The 15,296-nt window shown below is 47.6% G+C and overlaps 1 protein-coding gene across 24 annotated transcripts in view; it reads right to left on the bottom strand.

The window, feature by feature from the left end:
- The window catches only part of MSI2 (musashi RNA binding protein 2), a 250,360-nt gene extending 241,717 nt beyond the window's left edge, over positions 1-8,643 (bottom strand). For all 24 annotated transcript variants that reach the window (XR_011338955.1, XR_011338956.1, XR_011338959.1 and 21 more), the window contains exons 1-5: positions 8,540-8,643; positions 8,298-8,338; positions 8,101-8,182; positions 7,197-7,281; positions 3,062-3,103 (exon numbers count right to left, since the gene is read on the bottom strand). Coding sequence is in view for 18 of the 24 variants with exons in the window: in XM_069874417.1 (XP_069730518.1) it covers positions 3,062-3,103; positions 7,197-7,281; positions 8,101-8,182; positions 8,298-8,338; positions 8,540-8,601 (312 nt within the window). In the remaining 6 variants the exon portion in view is untranslated. The remainder of the gene's footprint in view (positions 1-3,061; positions 3,104-7,196; positions 7,282-8,100; positions 8,183-8,297; positions 8,339-8,539) is intronic.
- Positions 8,644-15,296: the final 6,653 nt, after the last annotated feature.

Here is a 15,296-nt window from a genome sequence, read left to right as displayed (position 1 = left end):
GACTTTTAAGTCAGCAGAGTTATAAATGAACAACTGTTACAAAGCGCCTTCCAGCACTTGGAAGCGAGACAGATTTTTATCAAGGAACAGCAGCCGGGAGAAAGCATACGTATACTCTTTTCATCTCCCTCCTAGCCATATACCACAGCCTCAAGAAGTTAAAACTCTGCAGCAAATTTCCTAAAACAATGGCTTCAAGTCATCCTGGACTTGACAAGGAGAGCAGGATTACATAGCGTGGTGTAATCCACTGGAGGCAATCACCGAGGATTTTCTATGAGGGTCATTCTAAAAAAAAAATCAGGCAAGAATGCTTTGCTGTTACAACCTGCCACGTCCTGCTCAGGAACCAATTTGCATCACCAGAGAGGTGTCAAGTCATGGAAAAGAAGTTAAAAAAAGCCCCAAAGAAAGCATTTTACTGAGCTCCGGTTTGAAAGGGAAAGACTGGCCAATTAAAGTGACTCAGAAAGGGGGAAGGAACCAGCATAAATTCTTGTGCACACACAAATAAGTGAGCATGACCCCACAGCCCACAGCGAGCGTGTGATCCGGCAAAGGAGGCAGCCGCTGCCTCCTGAAGAGTTAATCGCGCCGAGGCAGGTCAAAAGGGCTCCAAAGGAAGGGGATGGATTGAGGGAAGCTGCCAGAAGGTCTGCCTGCACAAGAAGAGGGAATTGCCAGCAGCCTTGCTTCCACTCAGCACCCAGCCACTGCCAGGACCATCACTGAAAAAAGCCCAACGCCAATTTTGCTAAACGTACCGGGAAGGAAGAACGAAACTCCCCTAACACCTAAAGAAACAGAGACATTTCATTAACTGCCATTAATCTCCGCAGACCTGAGCATTAGGTAGTTAATTAGACTAAAGAACAGTCACATTTTAACAGTGAACATTCACCAGGATAAATGAACAACACAAGCCTAAAACCTTAATTCAGTATCCAATTAAAAATCAGAAAACAAAAAATCCAGATTATGAACTGCTGTCCAGAATGATTCATCATAACTGATGTCAAATCTTTTCATTATTGCATCTGATTTTCTCCGATTTCCTAATAAGGTTCCTTTCAATCTTAAGAATTTTTCCAAGTGCCCTGAAGAAATCCCAACACTTTAGAGAGGACAAGTGTGTAAAAGCAGAAACAGACACTGCTGACCTCTCCGGAGAGAGCAAGCTCCTGCTAAGAGTGGAATCCAGCCTATGTTCCAGGATTTGCTCCACACTTGAAAGATGTCATTACCATAAACAAAACAAAAAATACCCCACACCAAACCTAGGTGGAGAACAACAAAATCTCCTTTGTAAAAGTGACCCGATTTTGCATTCTTTAACACGAAAATTTAACTCTCTAATATCCTCAGCATAAGACATGCCCTGGTTTTTTTAATTGTTACAGAAGAAATCACATGGGACAGCCTAACAGCTCTGATGCAAGCAATACAAACTTTTACAAATAACACTGTAGAAACAGATAACTGGCAACTGAAGACAGTTTAAAATGTAAATAAGCCTTTAAAAGGTATTGGGAAAGGCACATCAGTCACAGTGCAAGATCATCTCCATACTTTAATGACGAAACCTTTCAAAAACTCTGGTATCTTAAAGACAACATTAATCCAACAACATAATCCAAGAGCCACAAACCCTATAAACTATTAACTCTTTGCAAGCCAGGCACACTATTATTCACTAATTAGCTATTGGATAAATCCAATGAAAAAAAGAACCTCTCAATATGTGACAGCACTAGTTTGGTTCAAAATTATCCAAGTAGGCTGTTGGGGGTATGTTCTCTCTTTTTTTTTTTTTTAAAGAAGTGCCTACCACTTCTCCTGCTACATGCCTAAGGTTTTTAAATTACACATCATTTTCCCTAGATGCATGTTTTGCACAGTATTTAACGTTATGCTTCCACACGCTATTGATTTGCTTGCTTTCATGAGGAGCTACACGCAATAAGGTAGGTTGAACTTGTTCAAGTTGCATCCTGCCACCAAATTCAAACCACTTTTCTTTATTGACTTGTATCCACAACTCTGCAGGCTTGTCTTTCCATTTTTTAATAGAATACTGCAGGAACCCAAGAGGATTAGAGCGTACACAAGTGATGTTGTTCACCAGCTAAATTAAGTTATTCCAACAGAACCGCAAAAACAAAAAAAAAAAAGAAAAAAGCCAACTATAAAAGTTTTCTTTCAGCCTCTGGCTTTCAAAATTCAAATACAATGGACAGCACATTTGGATTTGAAACCTATCTGTTGTTTTTGTTAGGCAAAGCCCAAAGAGAAGGGGCCAACAACCCCTTCTATTCCACAAGCAACTCCTGCAGAAGAAATGGCACTCAGTGGTATTTTGGAAGCATGCACACAGAAGTTCCTCTGCACATGGCTACATCGTCTTTGTCCCATCATGGAAACCGGCCCCACCACAGCCAGAACACCCTGGAAGGAGGAGGTCACTTCCCCAACAGCTCGAGCGTCTTAAATGAGACTTAAACCTCATTGTTCCACTGTGCTTGCAGAAGAATACCCCATGGCCTGGAGAGTTCAGAGCTTCATCATAAACTTGCTATCCAATGCTTATTAGTCTCCAAACACATCTCTGAAGTTATACAAAAGAAAATTTGCAAACAATGAAGGCAGAGATATATTCCCATCCATCACAACCACAGAACTGAAAGCTCAGCTCAAAACAAGCCTGAAGTCTGCACTTAATCCAAATGCTCTTCATAAACACCACGCAAAACATATTGCGTAAAATAGCATAACAAACACAAGTAATGCAGCAACAGTCTCCCGCTAAGAGCTGGAGAAGTCTCTGCTTCCCAGCCAGCCGCAGTTGACCAGCACTCTGCAAGGAGACAGTTAAAGCGGAGACACGTAATATCGCACAAAGCAGCTCTCCTGTAGTTTCACAGCCATACGCTGATACCCTTAAGACGCCATGCACTCCGGCTTTAAAAGCTTTCATTGCCAATTCCCTGTTTGAAACCTGAACTGCCTGGCAACAATGATTCTCTGTGTGCCTAAAAATCCTATTATCGATCCTCCTACTTACCTTAGGCTGTGCTCGTCGGGGAAATGCAACTTTAGGGTCAATCTGAGGAAAAAGAAAGGGGAAATCAACAAGATAGCTTTTGTTGTCAATTTATTATTTTTTTTTTTTAAATCACGGAATTATTAATCCCTCATTTCTCAGGTTTATCATTCAGTACACTGGGTCAGTGTCTGAGGGGGGTTGGCAAGGCAAGGGAGATAGGAAGAGAGGAAGAAAACATCTCTTCTGTACACCTCCTACATCACCTTCTGGGCAATATCCTCTTCACTGGTGCTCAGGGAGCTCTGTATGAGTCTCTGGCTGCTACCTCTACAATCAAAACTGCGTGTTAAACATTATCTGCTTGCTCTGTAGGTTGCACAGAACGACGGCCAACATGCCTGATCAAGATCTGAAGCTGTTGGTTTTGACACCTGCACCTTCCTTTCCTTGGGTTTGGGGTTACTTTGTTTTTCTTTTCTTTTCCTGCTCTGTTTTGTCAACTGACTAGCACCACCACGCCAAACAGAAATGCAAAACACAAAGTCACATCATTCACATGTCAATTATTAAAAGTAAAACATCAAAAGGACTACAAGATTATCCTTCATAACAATGTGCCAAATTGATCTGGCTTGCTCACCCCCAAAGAACGTGTGTGAACAGTGCAAGACTAGGATGGGGCATTTACGGGAAGGGGCAAGGAGAGGGGAGAGCAAAACACAAACAAAACACACAGGCATTTTAAAACTGAAGAAACCAAGTTCTTAGAAAACATTTTCCATGAAGGAGTTACCTAATGTACTCTTGAACGAAGCACACGACCAGAGACAAAAAGGAAGAAAAAAAATCTTTGTTTTACCCCATGCTCCCTTGTTTTAAGATGCAGCACTGACTCCAACTGCGCTGCATGAATTAGAAAGCGTGTCCACTCTGCGATTCCAAAATGCTAGTTCTGCAATTTTAAAAACAACTTCCACATGGGTCATCTTTAAAATTAGAGACTCTTCTCTACCATCCAAACATGACTTAAAAACAAAAAGCCACCACTGTAGATGCATGCCTGGATGTAAATAAAAATCATACCTTTTTAAAAAATGGCCCGTCCTTAATTGTCATCTTTAAAACTGACTGCGATTAAATGGCTACATGTGGCTGATTTCACCTGTTTTTTAGCACGCAAACATGTTCTAAATAAAGAGTCAGGAAAAGGAATTTTTGACAGACTAGATCCTACCTTACCCAAGCAACTTGTGACTCCTTTCAGTGTTGCCTCTGAGTATACAACAAACAGGTGAAACTAACCCTGATGGTGTTAAGGTATATTTAGAAGTAGAGGCTTTCTTTATTAGTTGGGTTTGGGTTTTGTTGGGCTTTTCTCCCTCAAGCTAACCCTGAAAAAGAGATATTTCCATTTGGTATTGTTATTCCTGTGGTGATAAATATTCCCGTTACTGATAAATAACCACAGGCCTCTCCTAAAAAGCAGGTTTACTCAATTAATGTGTCAAAATTAGACGTAGCACAAATATTTGATGTGCAACTGATAGACTGATTTGTCTACATCAGATACAAATGTAGTATCTTTTTTTTAGGACATACCTGAGAAATGAGCGATTACATGCCACTTTATTGTTCAAAAAGTATAAGAAGTATAAATCTTGATCTAGAAAGCTAACCTTTTCATAGATATTAACATCATCTACAAACATATTCAGCACTGACTAGGCATTTGTCTACTGGGGAAATACAACAGGTACGGATTTTCCACAGCGATACCCAAAGGTGGAGGCAAAAGTGCACATTTCTACATTTGTTTCTGAAGTGAAAGCTTTCTCAACAAAAAACACCAGTCCCACCAGAAGGACAACACTGGTAAAAAGTTGGAAGAGCCATTAAACTCCAAAGCAACACATTCATTTTTGAAGGTCAGTTCAAAGAGCTTGAAGCTCTTTGCACCAGAGCGACAGCCTTTCTTGAACCATTGAATTTTCCTTCCCAATACCTTTTTGGATAAACGCCGACAGCGTTTGAAGATGAACACTAGCAACCAACATGGCAAATCCATACCTTTTGCATCTCCCTGTCAACTATTTAAACAACAACCAAAAAAAGAAAAAAAAAACTTCTACCAAAAAAAAATTAGTTAGTTAGGTACAATTCTACTTACTGTATCTACAAGTCCTCTAGGAAATGACTATAATACTATTTCTGATATGAATGGCCATTACCTAAACAAAGCTTTTAACGTAACTGTAAACAAGAGCGACGTTTCCATGCCAATACCCAACCGATCTGCCTCCTGTGCTGAACGTTGAAACAGAGTCAAATGCTATGTTATACTAAAGAACAGTTACTACAATAAGTCTACAAATAAACAGCTGACAGGGAGCCTGGCTAGTTTTATGTTTTACTTCTAAGTTGCGTTACCGATTCTAAGATCGATTACTTATTTAGATTGATTCAATCATTATCACACAATCAAAACTGAGGCAAATTTGTCCTGGCTGAGCTTTTCACCCCTCCCCCAGAGAAGAGCAAATTAATACATTGCAGGGACTAGACTGTAACAGAGGGAAAAGCTGGGGGAGGACCTAAGTATAGTCAGAAATATGACAGGGTGTGCTCCCATGATTTTTTTTTTAAACCCTCGTTCGAGATACTGTTTGCCTTTATTCTTCTTATCTAAATTTATCTTTAAAAACACATCAAGAATATAGCTGTACATGAAAAGTCTGGTGAGTTTAATCTCAGGAGCACAGTTGAATCGGTTATCTTACCATATCTGATTAAACCTAAAATCAAATTATTAAGGCATGTGAAAGCACGGACTACGTGTTCAGACAAGCCCAGCAGAATTTGTAGGTCGAATTCAAACACTAGATTCCACCTGCTTCTACAAGAGGTTTGGGCTTTTTGTTTTCATATAAATAACATTTAAGAAAAAAAAAAAAAATCAGACACTTGTGTTTGCTCCCTGCCTTTTCTAGCCTTCTTTTAACTATAATCTCATATACACAGGCACACACAAGATATTCCAGCACCGAGACAGGATTCCTCCTAACACCACGTTCATATTGAAATAAAACCTTTAAGATCCAGAATACATTCTATCAAAGACAGCAATGAACACAGCAGATAAGCTCAGCAGAAGCTCTCTACCAGACAGTTAAACCAGCACCATCCTTCCCTTCCCAAAACACGACCCTTTTCAGACCAGCCAGCACCACAGCACTAATGACCTCTACTAGTGTCCTTCCCCCTCCCCTTCCAGGTTTGCCAAGGCTTAAAATTGCCACAAACTAAGCGGCAGGAAAACTTCATCCTTATGCATAAGAAAAAAAAAAAAAAATCAGGGCCTAAAGCCACACACACCCGATACCTTTTGTTTGACCCAATACTGAAAATCCTGTATGAGGTCAAGAGGCAAACATTGACAGGGTTTGGGGGTTTTTTTCAGAAAGAAAAAAAAAGCCAAATATAACATTTATTAAAAAAAAAAAAAGATCAGTTCAATCTCATAAGCATTTTTCTTATCTGTGGGAGACTTGAGTGTAGCAAAAAGCTCTAGAGAAACAACAAAAAATTAGGACTTGAGCTTCTCTACCACGGCTACTCTTTAGCTCTCATGTAGCTTTCCATAAATTAACGCGTTATGTTTCATAACGGCCCTGGCATCACAGGTGAGGGGGACCTCGCTGAAAAATGACTTTGGGAAATGACACTGGAAGCAGCTTTTACGATCTGACAGTAAGTCACTCCCACCTTGAAACACGCGCACCAGTAAATAAATAATCAATCAAAAGAAGCAGAAAGTTCCCTGCAGAAAGCATTCCGCAGCAGAACACCAAAAAAAAAGTTGCATTTCACTCCACAATTCTTTTTCAATGTCACCACTCAATAAAATAGAAGGTTGGGGGAGGAGCCATCGGCCGGTGCGGGTAAATTCGTGTTTAATAAAAAAAAAAGAAAGTTACTGCTTTTTATAAGTTAAAGGCAGACTCTAGGAAATAAAAAAGGGGAAAACCCAAGCATGCAAAGTCCCGGTTCAGTGACAGCCTGACACCACCCCGCACAAAGCCAGCGTGGTGTGGGGCGAGGGCAGCGTCCCTGCCTGTCACATCCGAGGGGCCAAAGAGCCCCACGCAGGACCTACCGTCTTGGAGTCCAGCTCGTGGTGGGGCTGAGCCAGGACTTTGTCTACACTCGCCGGATCCGCGAACGTAACGAACCCAAAGCCTCTGCGAGAGACAAAGAGCGAGGGGATGGGGATGGCGGAGGGAGGATGATGAGAACTAGAGACAAGGAGAGAACTCATCAAATTAAATCGCTGCTCCCTGGCACCCACCCCGTTTCCCAAAGCTCCGAGGTGGTCGGGCAGCCCCCCCAGTACCTCTCTGGCTGCACGGCCACTTGGCATTCCTCCTCTTGGCCGGAGGGATGCGGAGTCAGCCCCGAGAGCCCCACGGGGGTGGGATGGGATGTGGTGGGATGAGATGGGATGAAGGAGGATAGGATTGGGTAGGATTGGGGGGGGGGGATAGGATGGGGTGGGATGGGATAGAATGGAGTGGGATAGGGGACATAGGATGGGGAGGGGTGGGATGGGGAATAGGATAGGACGGGATAGAGGATAGGATGGGATGGATGGGAGGCAGAGGATGAGGTTTGATGGAGTGGAATAAGATGAGGTGGGATGGAGAGGGGTAGGATGGGGCGGGATGGAGGGGAATAGGATAGAATGGAGGGATGGGGTAGGGGTGATAAGATGGGATGGAACAAGGTGGGATAGAGGGGATCGGGTGGGATAGGATGGAGTGAGATAGGGAGGAATAAAGTGAGATGGGGGATAGGGGTAATGGGATGAGATGGGATGGGATAGGGGCAATAGGAGAGGATGGAACAGGGTGGAACGAGGAGCCAGGGATGGGACGGGGGCGTCCACGCGCCCCAGCGGCAACTCGCGAACTTTTGTCACCGTGACTCGGGTGGGCGGCGTTTTTATTTTTTTGTTGTTTTGTTTTTGTTTGGGTTTGGGGGTTTTGTTGTAATTCCTTTACCTGGAGCGCTTGGTGGTGGGGTCCCGCATGACCATACACTCTCTAATTTCTCCGAATTTGCTAAAATAGTCTCTAAGGCTGTCTGCGGAGAGAGAGAGAGAGACAGAGAGAGGCAGGGAGGCAGCGGCGGGGCTGGGGGGGGGGGAGTGGGGGGGGTGGGGAAGGGGGGCTGGGAGGGAGGGCTGGCCGGTCCCTACCTGGTGAGGTTTGCCAGCTGAGGCCGCCGATGAACATCTTGCTGGAGGAGGGAGAGGAGAGAGCGGGGTTGAACGCCGGTGCGGGATCGGCCATTTTGACGGGGCACCTCGCGGCGGCGCGGAGCCGGGGGGGGGGGGGGGGGGGGCTGGGAAGATGGGACGGGATGGAGGGGACACACACGCCCAGAGAGACACACGCCCAGAGAGCTGGGACACGCAGCCCCCGCTCCCCGCAGACTCACCCGGGGTCGTGCTGCGCCTCGCCGGGGCTCCCCGAGGTAGCCTGGCTGCCGTCCGCCTCCATGGCCGCGCGGAGCCCGCAGCGATCACGCTCCGAGCAACCCCCCCGCCCGCCCAACCCGCCCCCCCCGGCCCGGCTACGGCTCCGCTCAGCTCCGCCGGTTGCCTTTCCCCTTTTCCCTTCCCCCCCCTCCTCCTCCTCCTCCTCCTCCTTCTCCTCCTCCCTCCGCTACCGGAGGATCTCACTGGAGAGGCGGCTGGGGAAGCAGCCAGATCCGTCACACGTGGGATCGGCTTAGCTCAGCTCAGCGCCGTCCCTCCTTCCCTCCCTCCCCCCGGCACCATCCTCTCCTCCCTCCATCCCGCGTCGCCTCCCCCCGGCCCGCCCCCTGCCCCCTCCCCCCGCCGGGGCGGGGCCTCGCGCTCCCACCGCCCCCAGACCTTCCCCTACCCCGCCCCCCAACTCCGCGCGCCGCTGGGGGCGGGTCCTCCTCCAGCCACGCCCCCTCCGCGCGCCGGGGGCGGAGCCTCCGCCCCTCGGTCCCCGTGTTGCGCTGAGGGGGCGGGGCCTAACAGAGACCCCGCCCCTTCACCGATAGGCGGGCGGGGCCTCAATCCCTCTGCCCCTCAGGCACGGAGGGCGGAGTCTATGTTAGGCCACGCCCCCCCCGCGCCTGAGGGCGTGGTCTCCACCCCGCCATGGTGAGGTGGGCGTGGTCTCTCTCTGCCCCGCCCCCTCCCGCGACTCAGGGGGCGTGGCCTCTACCCGTCTCTCTCTCTCTCTGCCCCCCTCGCCGTGACGTCACCGCCGCGGGAGCGCGCAGGGAGTGGTGCCGGCGCGAGGCTCGCGCTGGTCACGTGGCGCCCTCGGGTTGGCGGGAAGAAGGGGAGAAGGGGGGGGGGTGAGTGGGAGCGATGGAGGAGGTGTGAGGAGTGGGGCTCCCGGCCCTGCTGCCCCTCAGAGCAGCCGGGCTGCTGTCAAAGGAGCGATTCCAAAGCCTGAGAAGAGTCCGTTGGAAGGGGCAGGTGAGTGCCCGGCCAAGGAAGCCAAAGTACAGTTTAGGGACTAGTGAGAAACCCGGGTGTTACTGCGAGGTGGGGCCTGTCCCCTCACCCGGCCGGAGCATCGGCACCCGCTCTGCCCCGCACACGTGCAGATAGACCAGGTTTAACTGACAATCTAAGGCTGCTCCAACAGAGCAGCTGCTGCCTGGTTTCCCCGTCTTCCAGGGCTCCTGCATCCTGCTGCCCCTACAGCTCAAGGCTCCCACACCCCAGTGCCCCTGCATCCTTTTTTCCACACGTTCCACAGCTCCTTCATCTCAGAGCCCTTACATCCCAGGGCTCTGCATCCCAGCACCCTGCATCACAGTTCCCCCACATCCCAGGGCTCCTGCAGCCCACTGCCCTGCATCCTGGTTTCCCCACATCCCAGGGCTCCTGCATTCCGCTGTCCCTATATCCCAGTTCCCCCATATCCCAGTTCCCCCATATCCCAGGGCCCTGCATCCTGGTTTCCCCACATCCCAGGACTCTGCATCTCAGCACCCTGCATCCCAGTTTCCCCACATCCCAGGGCTCTGAATCCCGGTTTCCCCACATCCCAGGGCTCTGCATCCCAGTGCCCTGCATCCCAGTTTCCCCACACCCCTGAGCTCCTGCACCCCAGTGCCACCACTGCCTTTGGGCCGGGAAGGGCACTGCCCAGCGTGAGTGACAGTGTTTACCCTCAGCTCCTACATTTTGCACTCACTGTTTGAGCAGCACTTTGCAGACAGAAGTGGCGATGGAGCTGCCAAGTATTATTGTAATTATGTAAGGTGAAAGCAATCATTTTCACCTAAATTAAGAATCGCTGAGGGGGAGCGCGGGCTGCCTGTCCACTAAGACTGAGCCCCGGTGCCCTACATTCTCAGAAATGTCCATCGATTTTCAGTACCTCAGCTCGCCCGAAAGCAAGTGCCTCCTAACTGGAGCCCTCCCAGCTCAGCAGCCGTGCCCACCAGAGCTGCTTTGGGGTCACCAACAACTCCAAGATCAGGGATTATGATGTTTTTAAGAGCCGGGGAGCAGAGTGTCACTGCACTTCCCAGCAGTGAATAATGAACAAGGTATAAATTAGAGGATGTGCACAGGCCTGGTAGGTCAGGCCCACCAGAGAAATTGTCATCTTCAGGTTTTGATGCCAACCCGCTGTAAAAATCTGATAAAATCCCCTTTACTGGATTTGGGTTGCCATAAAGTGCTGGGATATGGGTCTCTGTCCCTCATAAGAGTGGCATCAGGGGAGATCCTGGCTGCCCCAGCAGGGCGAGCAGCACGAGGGGGCAACGTGAATGGAGGGGGAGGAATTAAAGAACAGTCTTTTCCCCCCTTCTGAGCCTCCTTTAAATCTTAGCTATTTCTCGTAATAATCACCGGGAAATTACTCATCAGGAGAGTGGTTCCTGGGGTTATATTACCCCTTTAATCTCTCTGACTGCAGTGCAGAATTTTAAAGGGGTTCCAGAAGGAACAAGCACAAGATGGATTTTGCTGATGGACAGAGGGAACTTCAGTGGAGCTGATTACAGTGGAGGAAAATAATTTGGATTTCTGTATATGAAAATGAAATCTCCACTGTTATCCCTTAGATCAGTGGACATTACAGGTCAAATGGCTTTTGAAAGACTTTATCTGTACTTTCTCTTTTCCGCCTTTCCCAAAGCTGTAGCCAGGTTCATGCAGGTGACCAGATTCAATCTTTTCAGTCATTTTTGCTATTTCTTCTGCACACACTGCTGAGATTTACAAATTCAGCTCATTTTCAGCCAGCCTTCCATTACCATGTTTGGTTTTGCCCTTGGTGAGGTTCACAAACCTGAGCAGTTAATGTATGTATATTAAGCCCCAGCTCCTTATTCTGAGCATTTTGGCAATGGTCGTTTATGGCGTTTGCAGGAGGAAAATCCACACTGACACTCAGTTTTCATAGAGTCCAGGGCAGTGCAGGCAGGGAAGTGGGTGCAGGGCTTTCTCCTCTCTCCATGTATGCAGAAGGCAAGGCTGCTAGTGCCAGAGCAGAGCCCACTCCCTGAGATCATGATAAGCCTGAGAGAAGGCAGAGGTGCTGCAGCAAGGCAGACCTCTGCCCCATTGCATTTGCAGAGCTCACCCAGTCAAGCCGCCCGCGATCCTCGGTAACGCCACCAAAAACCAATGAACCCATTTACCCTACCTGCCACCTCCACTTACATCCCCGTCAGCACACACCCGTGACAAGTCATTACATCACAGCTTTCCAAGGAACAAAGTGTTCTAACATTACCTAGGACAGAATTTGGCACAGGAGTTAGTAAAATCAGAAAAAAAATGAGCTACGTCCAGAGAAAACAAGTTTCCCTGCTGCCTGGTTTGAGAACAGAAGACCTAGGCACCTGACTTTGCTGTCCTGGAGAGAAGAAACACTCAGAAGAGGGTTCAGCCGTGCTGTGTTTCTGTCCCCGAACCCACTGCCGTCAGCAGAGCCCTAAAAAGGGGACTGACACCTTCTCTGGCCCGTGTTCCAGTGAACAAAAGCCGTATCCAATTCACCAGGGGTGCACTTGGGGTGCATTCAGCACCTGAAGCCCCTGTGTGACAAACCAGAACCCACTGCCTGCTCCTTGGACTGCAGCCAGTACTCATCTCTAAAGGTGCTGTTCCAGCCCCCATTCCCAGCCTTTTCTCCAAACTGGGAGAATTTGCATGCTTGCCCTTTGCTCTCCTTCTCTCCGACCTCTAACATTAATGCTAAAAACCTGAACTCCCAGCAGACTTTCAGAAGTAGCTAATGAACTGCGAGGCTGACATCTGTAACTGCTGGTCAGTGGTAACATTCTCCCTAGCTGCACAATTAAAAGTTAGAGCATTTATTCCAATAACAAGGAAAGTTACTGCTATTGATACAAACCAACCCAAATTCTAGACAGTGGCTCTATAGACAGCCCAATTCAGGAAAACCACATCTGTCTGTGTACTCACGTAGCACCTACTCCTCATTAACAAGTTTTAGCTTCACTGATTGCCCGAGACTCTGTTTCATATCAGAGATTGAGATACTGGGTTTGTTAAGACAAATATTTATAAGGTCCAAGTGACATGTGATTCCAAATCTCATTGAAGATGCACGGGTCCCAAGAGCCTGATTTCAGAAATAAATACATCTTGGGCTCCTAAACCAGCTAGGGGCTTTTGAAAATATTGTGCTGGAAGCTGAGCTGGCTCTAGGTCCTAATTGCCCGCGTTGCAGTCCTGTGCCCTAGCTGTTTGGACACCTTGTCTATACCACGCGGTGATGCTGGACGGCTGCATCTAACTCATGCTGCCTGGAGAATGAGTTCATCTATCTGGTGCTGGGGAAATCTGCATTTATGTTTTGTGTGCTCTATAAATTCAGTGTCATAATAAAAAGGATCTAAATCTTTACTGAATAATTCATTTTCATGCATAAGGAAGAAATAATGACCTATATTATATTCCATCTATCATTTAGTAAGTTCTTGAGATTGATCAACCGGTGGGTTTCGGAAATCCCTGATGACTAACAGAGTGCTGCGGACTGGCCTGCCCGTTACCCAGATGTGGCTTCACCTGACAAATGTTATTTAAACAGCATTACAGAGGAGCGATACACCGGGGAGCTGCCAGGAAAACAAAAATCATTTAAAATGCAGAATAAGTCATTGCAAACAATTGGTCTTGTTGATGCAGCGCTGTCTTTGGCGTTACCCCCAGTGTCTGTAGCAATGTACAGAGACAAACTGGGAGATAAGCTTTGTCCACCCTGCCTCGGAGAAGATACAACGTGGAGGAAGGAAGCGATTCCTTTGTGGGCTGTGGTTTCAAATTGGTCAGGGAGAGTTGGGCAGGGTTGGCCAGATAAGAGCCCACATCTCCAAAGAGCTGGGAGAAGGTTTCCTACAGGCCTTACGAGGAGCGGCTGAGAGAGCTGGGGGTGTTTAGCCTGGAGAAGAGGAGGCTGAGGGGAGACCTCATTGCTCTCTACAACTACCTGAAAGGAGGTTGTGCAGAGGAGGGAGCTGGGCTCTTCACCCAAGTGACAGGGGACAGGACAAGAGGGAATGGCCTCAAGCTCCACCAGGGGAGGTTTAGGCTGGACATTAGGAAAAAATTCTTCACAGAAAGGGTCATTGGGCACTGGCAGAGGCTGCCCAGGGAGGGGGTTGAGTCACCTTCCCTGGAGGGGTTTAAGGGACAGGTGGACAAGGTGCTGAGGGACATCGTTTAGTGTTTGATAGGAATGGTTGGACTCAATGATCCGGTGGGTCTCTTCCAACCTGGTGATTCTATGATTGTCCCCAGCAGTCATAACAGAGGACAGGCTTCCAAGTGCTCAGCACCCAACAGCCTTGTTGCAATATTTGTAGGCAAAATTCCAACAGAGTGCAGACTTAACAGGTTGGATATTCTATCTCTTGCTTTATTTTAGGCTGTCCATCCTTCAATACCCACCTGAATTTCCTAGTGGCGAGTTCTACACATCTTTCCAGGTTGCCAGTTCCTCTCTCTTTTACCAGCTGCTGACTCACATGAAACGGAACCACAAAACACAACACCCGCAGGATTTGCAGGTACTCGAGACTGGGCACTGCCCTATCTCCAGCAGCTTCCCAGGGACAAGCTAACAAAAGCCACTGGAATTTGTGCATACAGGAGTTATTTAAAACCACAGTGGCCAGTGAACTGAAATACGTCACCCCAGAACCAGTAATTTTAAGAAAGCAATACCAGTTCACACCTAGCGCAAAGGTGCCTCTAAACTTATTGGGTGGACACTGATGTTTTTCACAGTGGAAGTTCCCAATCTGGAATTTCAGAATCTTGCTAATGAAGGCATTAAACTGACCTTATTAAAAACATCAGGATTTTTATCTTAATTGAGAAAACAGCATTTTCAACTATTTCAAAAGATGAATAAAACCCAAATATTATCAGGCCCATCTTTTAGATGACGGGAGGGGAGCTCTGCGAGGAAAGATTTCAAAGCCTGCTTTGTTTTCATCAGCTTTGAAATCAACAGACAGCCCTGAGAATTTTGTTTTTCAGAACTACAGTGTTTAATTCTATTTACTACTTCCAGGCAATTCTATATATACATACACACTTAAAAACCCAACCAGACCACTTTAAACAAACCTTCCTGTTTTTTTCAGACGTGTCATTTCTCCTGCGGGTAGGATTGCAGGACACGGATCAATTAAGTTAAAAACAAAAACAAAATGGGGAGGGGAGGCAGGAGAAGAAGAGGTTTTGTTTTGTCCCCGAGCTGCTCTCCCTGCTTGATCTGGCTCAGGTGACCATCTCACAGCCACCCTTACTTCATCATAAAGAAGGTTTTAGTTGGATTTTTTTCAAGGACCTTTCCTAAACTCCACCATGATAGCGGCTGGAAATCCAGACACCCATTTCTGTGCTTAGAAATACTCAAGCAACCTTGTGCTGCTCCTCTCTAGGGGACAGCTTGGCAGCAGTTTCCAGCAGCCTCGCTTTTGCTTTGCTCCACAATATGTGGCCATGCTGGGGGAGAGAGGCCACGAGCAGCAGCGGGATGCGGGCTCCGGCAGCTTTCACTGTGTCTGGAGCAAGCAACAGGCAGCAGCAGGATGCCCCCGCGCTGCATCCATGGCCCTGGTCCAAGAAAGCACCCAAGAGCTTGGGCAATGCCACCTCTTCTTGCCCACGTTGCACCATGGGGAGATGAGCTTTTTGCACCACAAA

This window comes from Phaenicophaeus curvirostris, chromosome 21 (assembly GCF_032191515.1).
Source record: "Phaenicophaeus curvirostris isolate KB17595 chromosome 21, BPBGC_Pcur_1.0, whole genome shotgun sequence".
Lineage (NCBI taxonomy): Eukaryota > Metazoa > Chordata > Aves > Cuculiformes > Cuculidae > Phaenicophaeus > Phaenicophaeus curvirostris.
The sequence above is the reverse complement of the archived record's forward strand: the minus strand, read 5'-3'. Positions and strand labels throughout refer to the sequence as shown.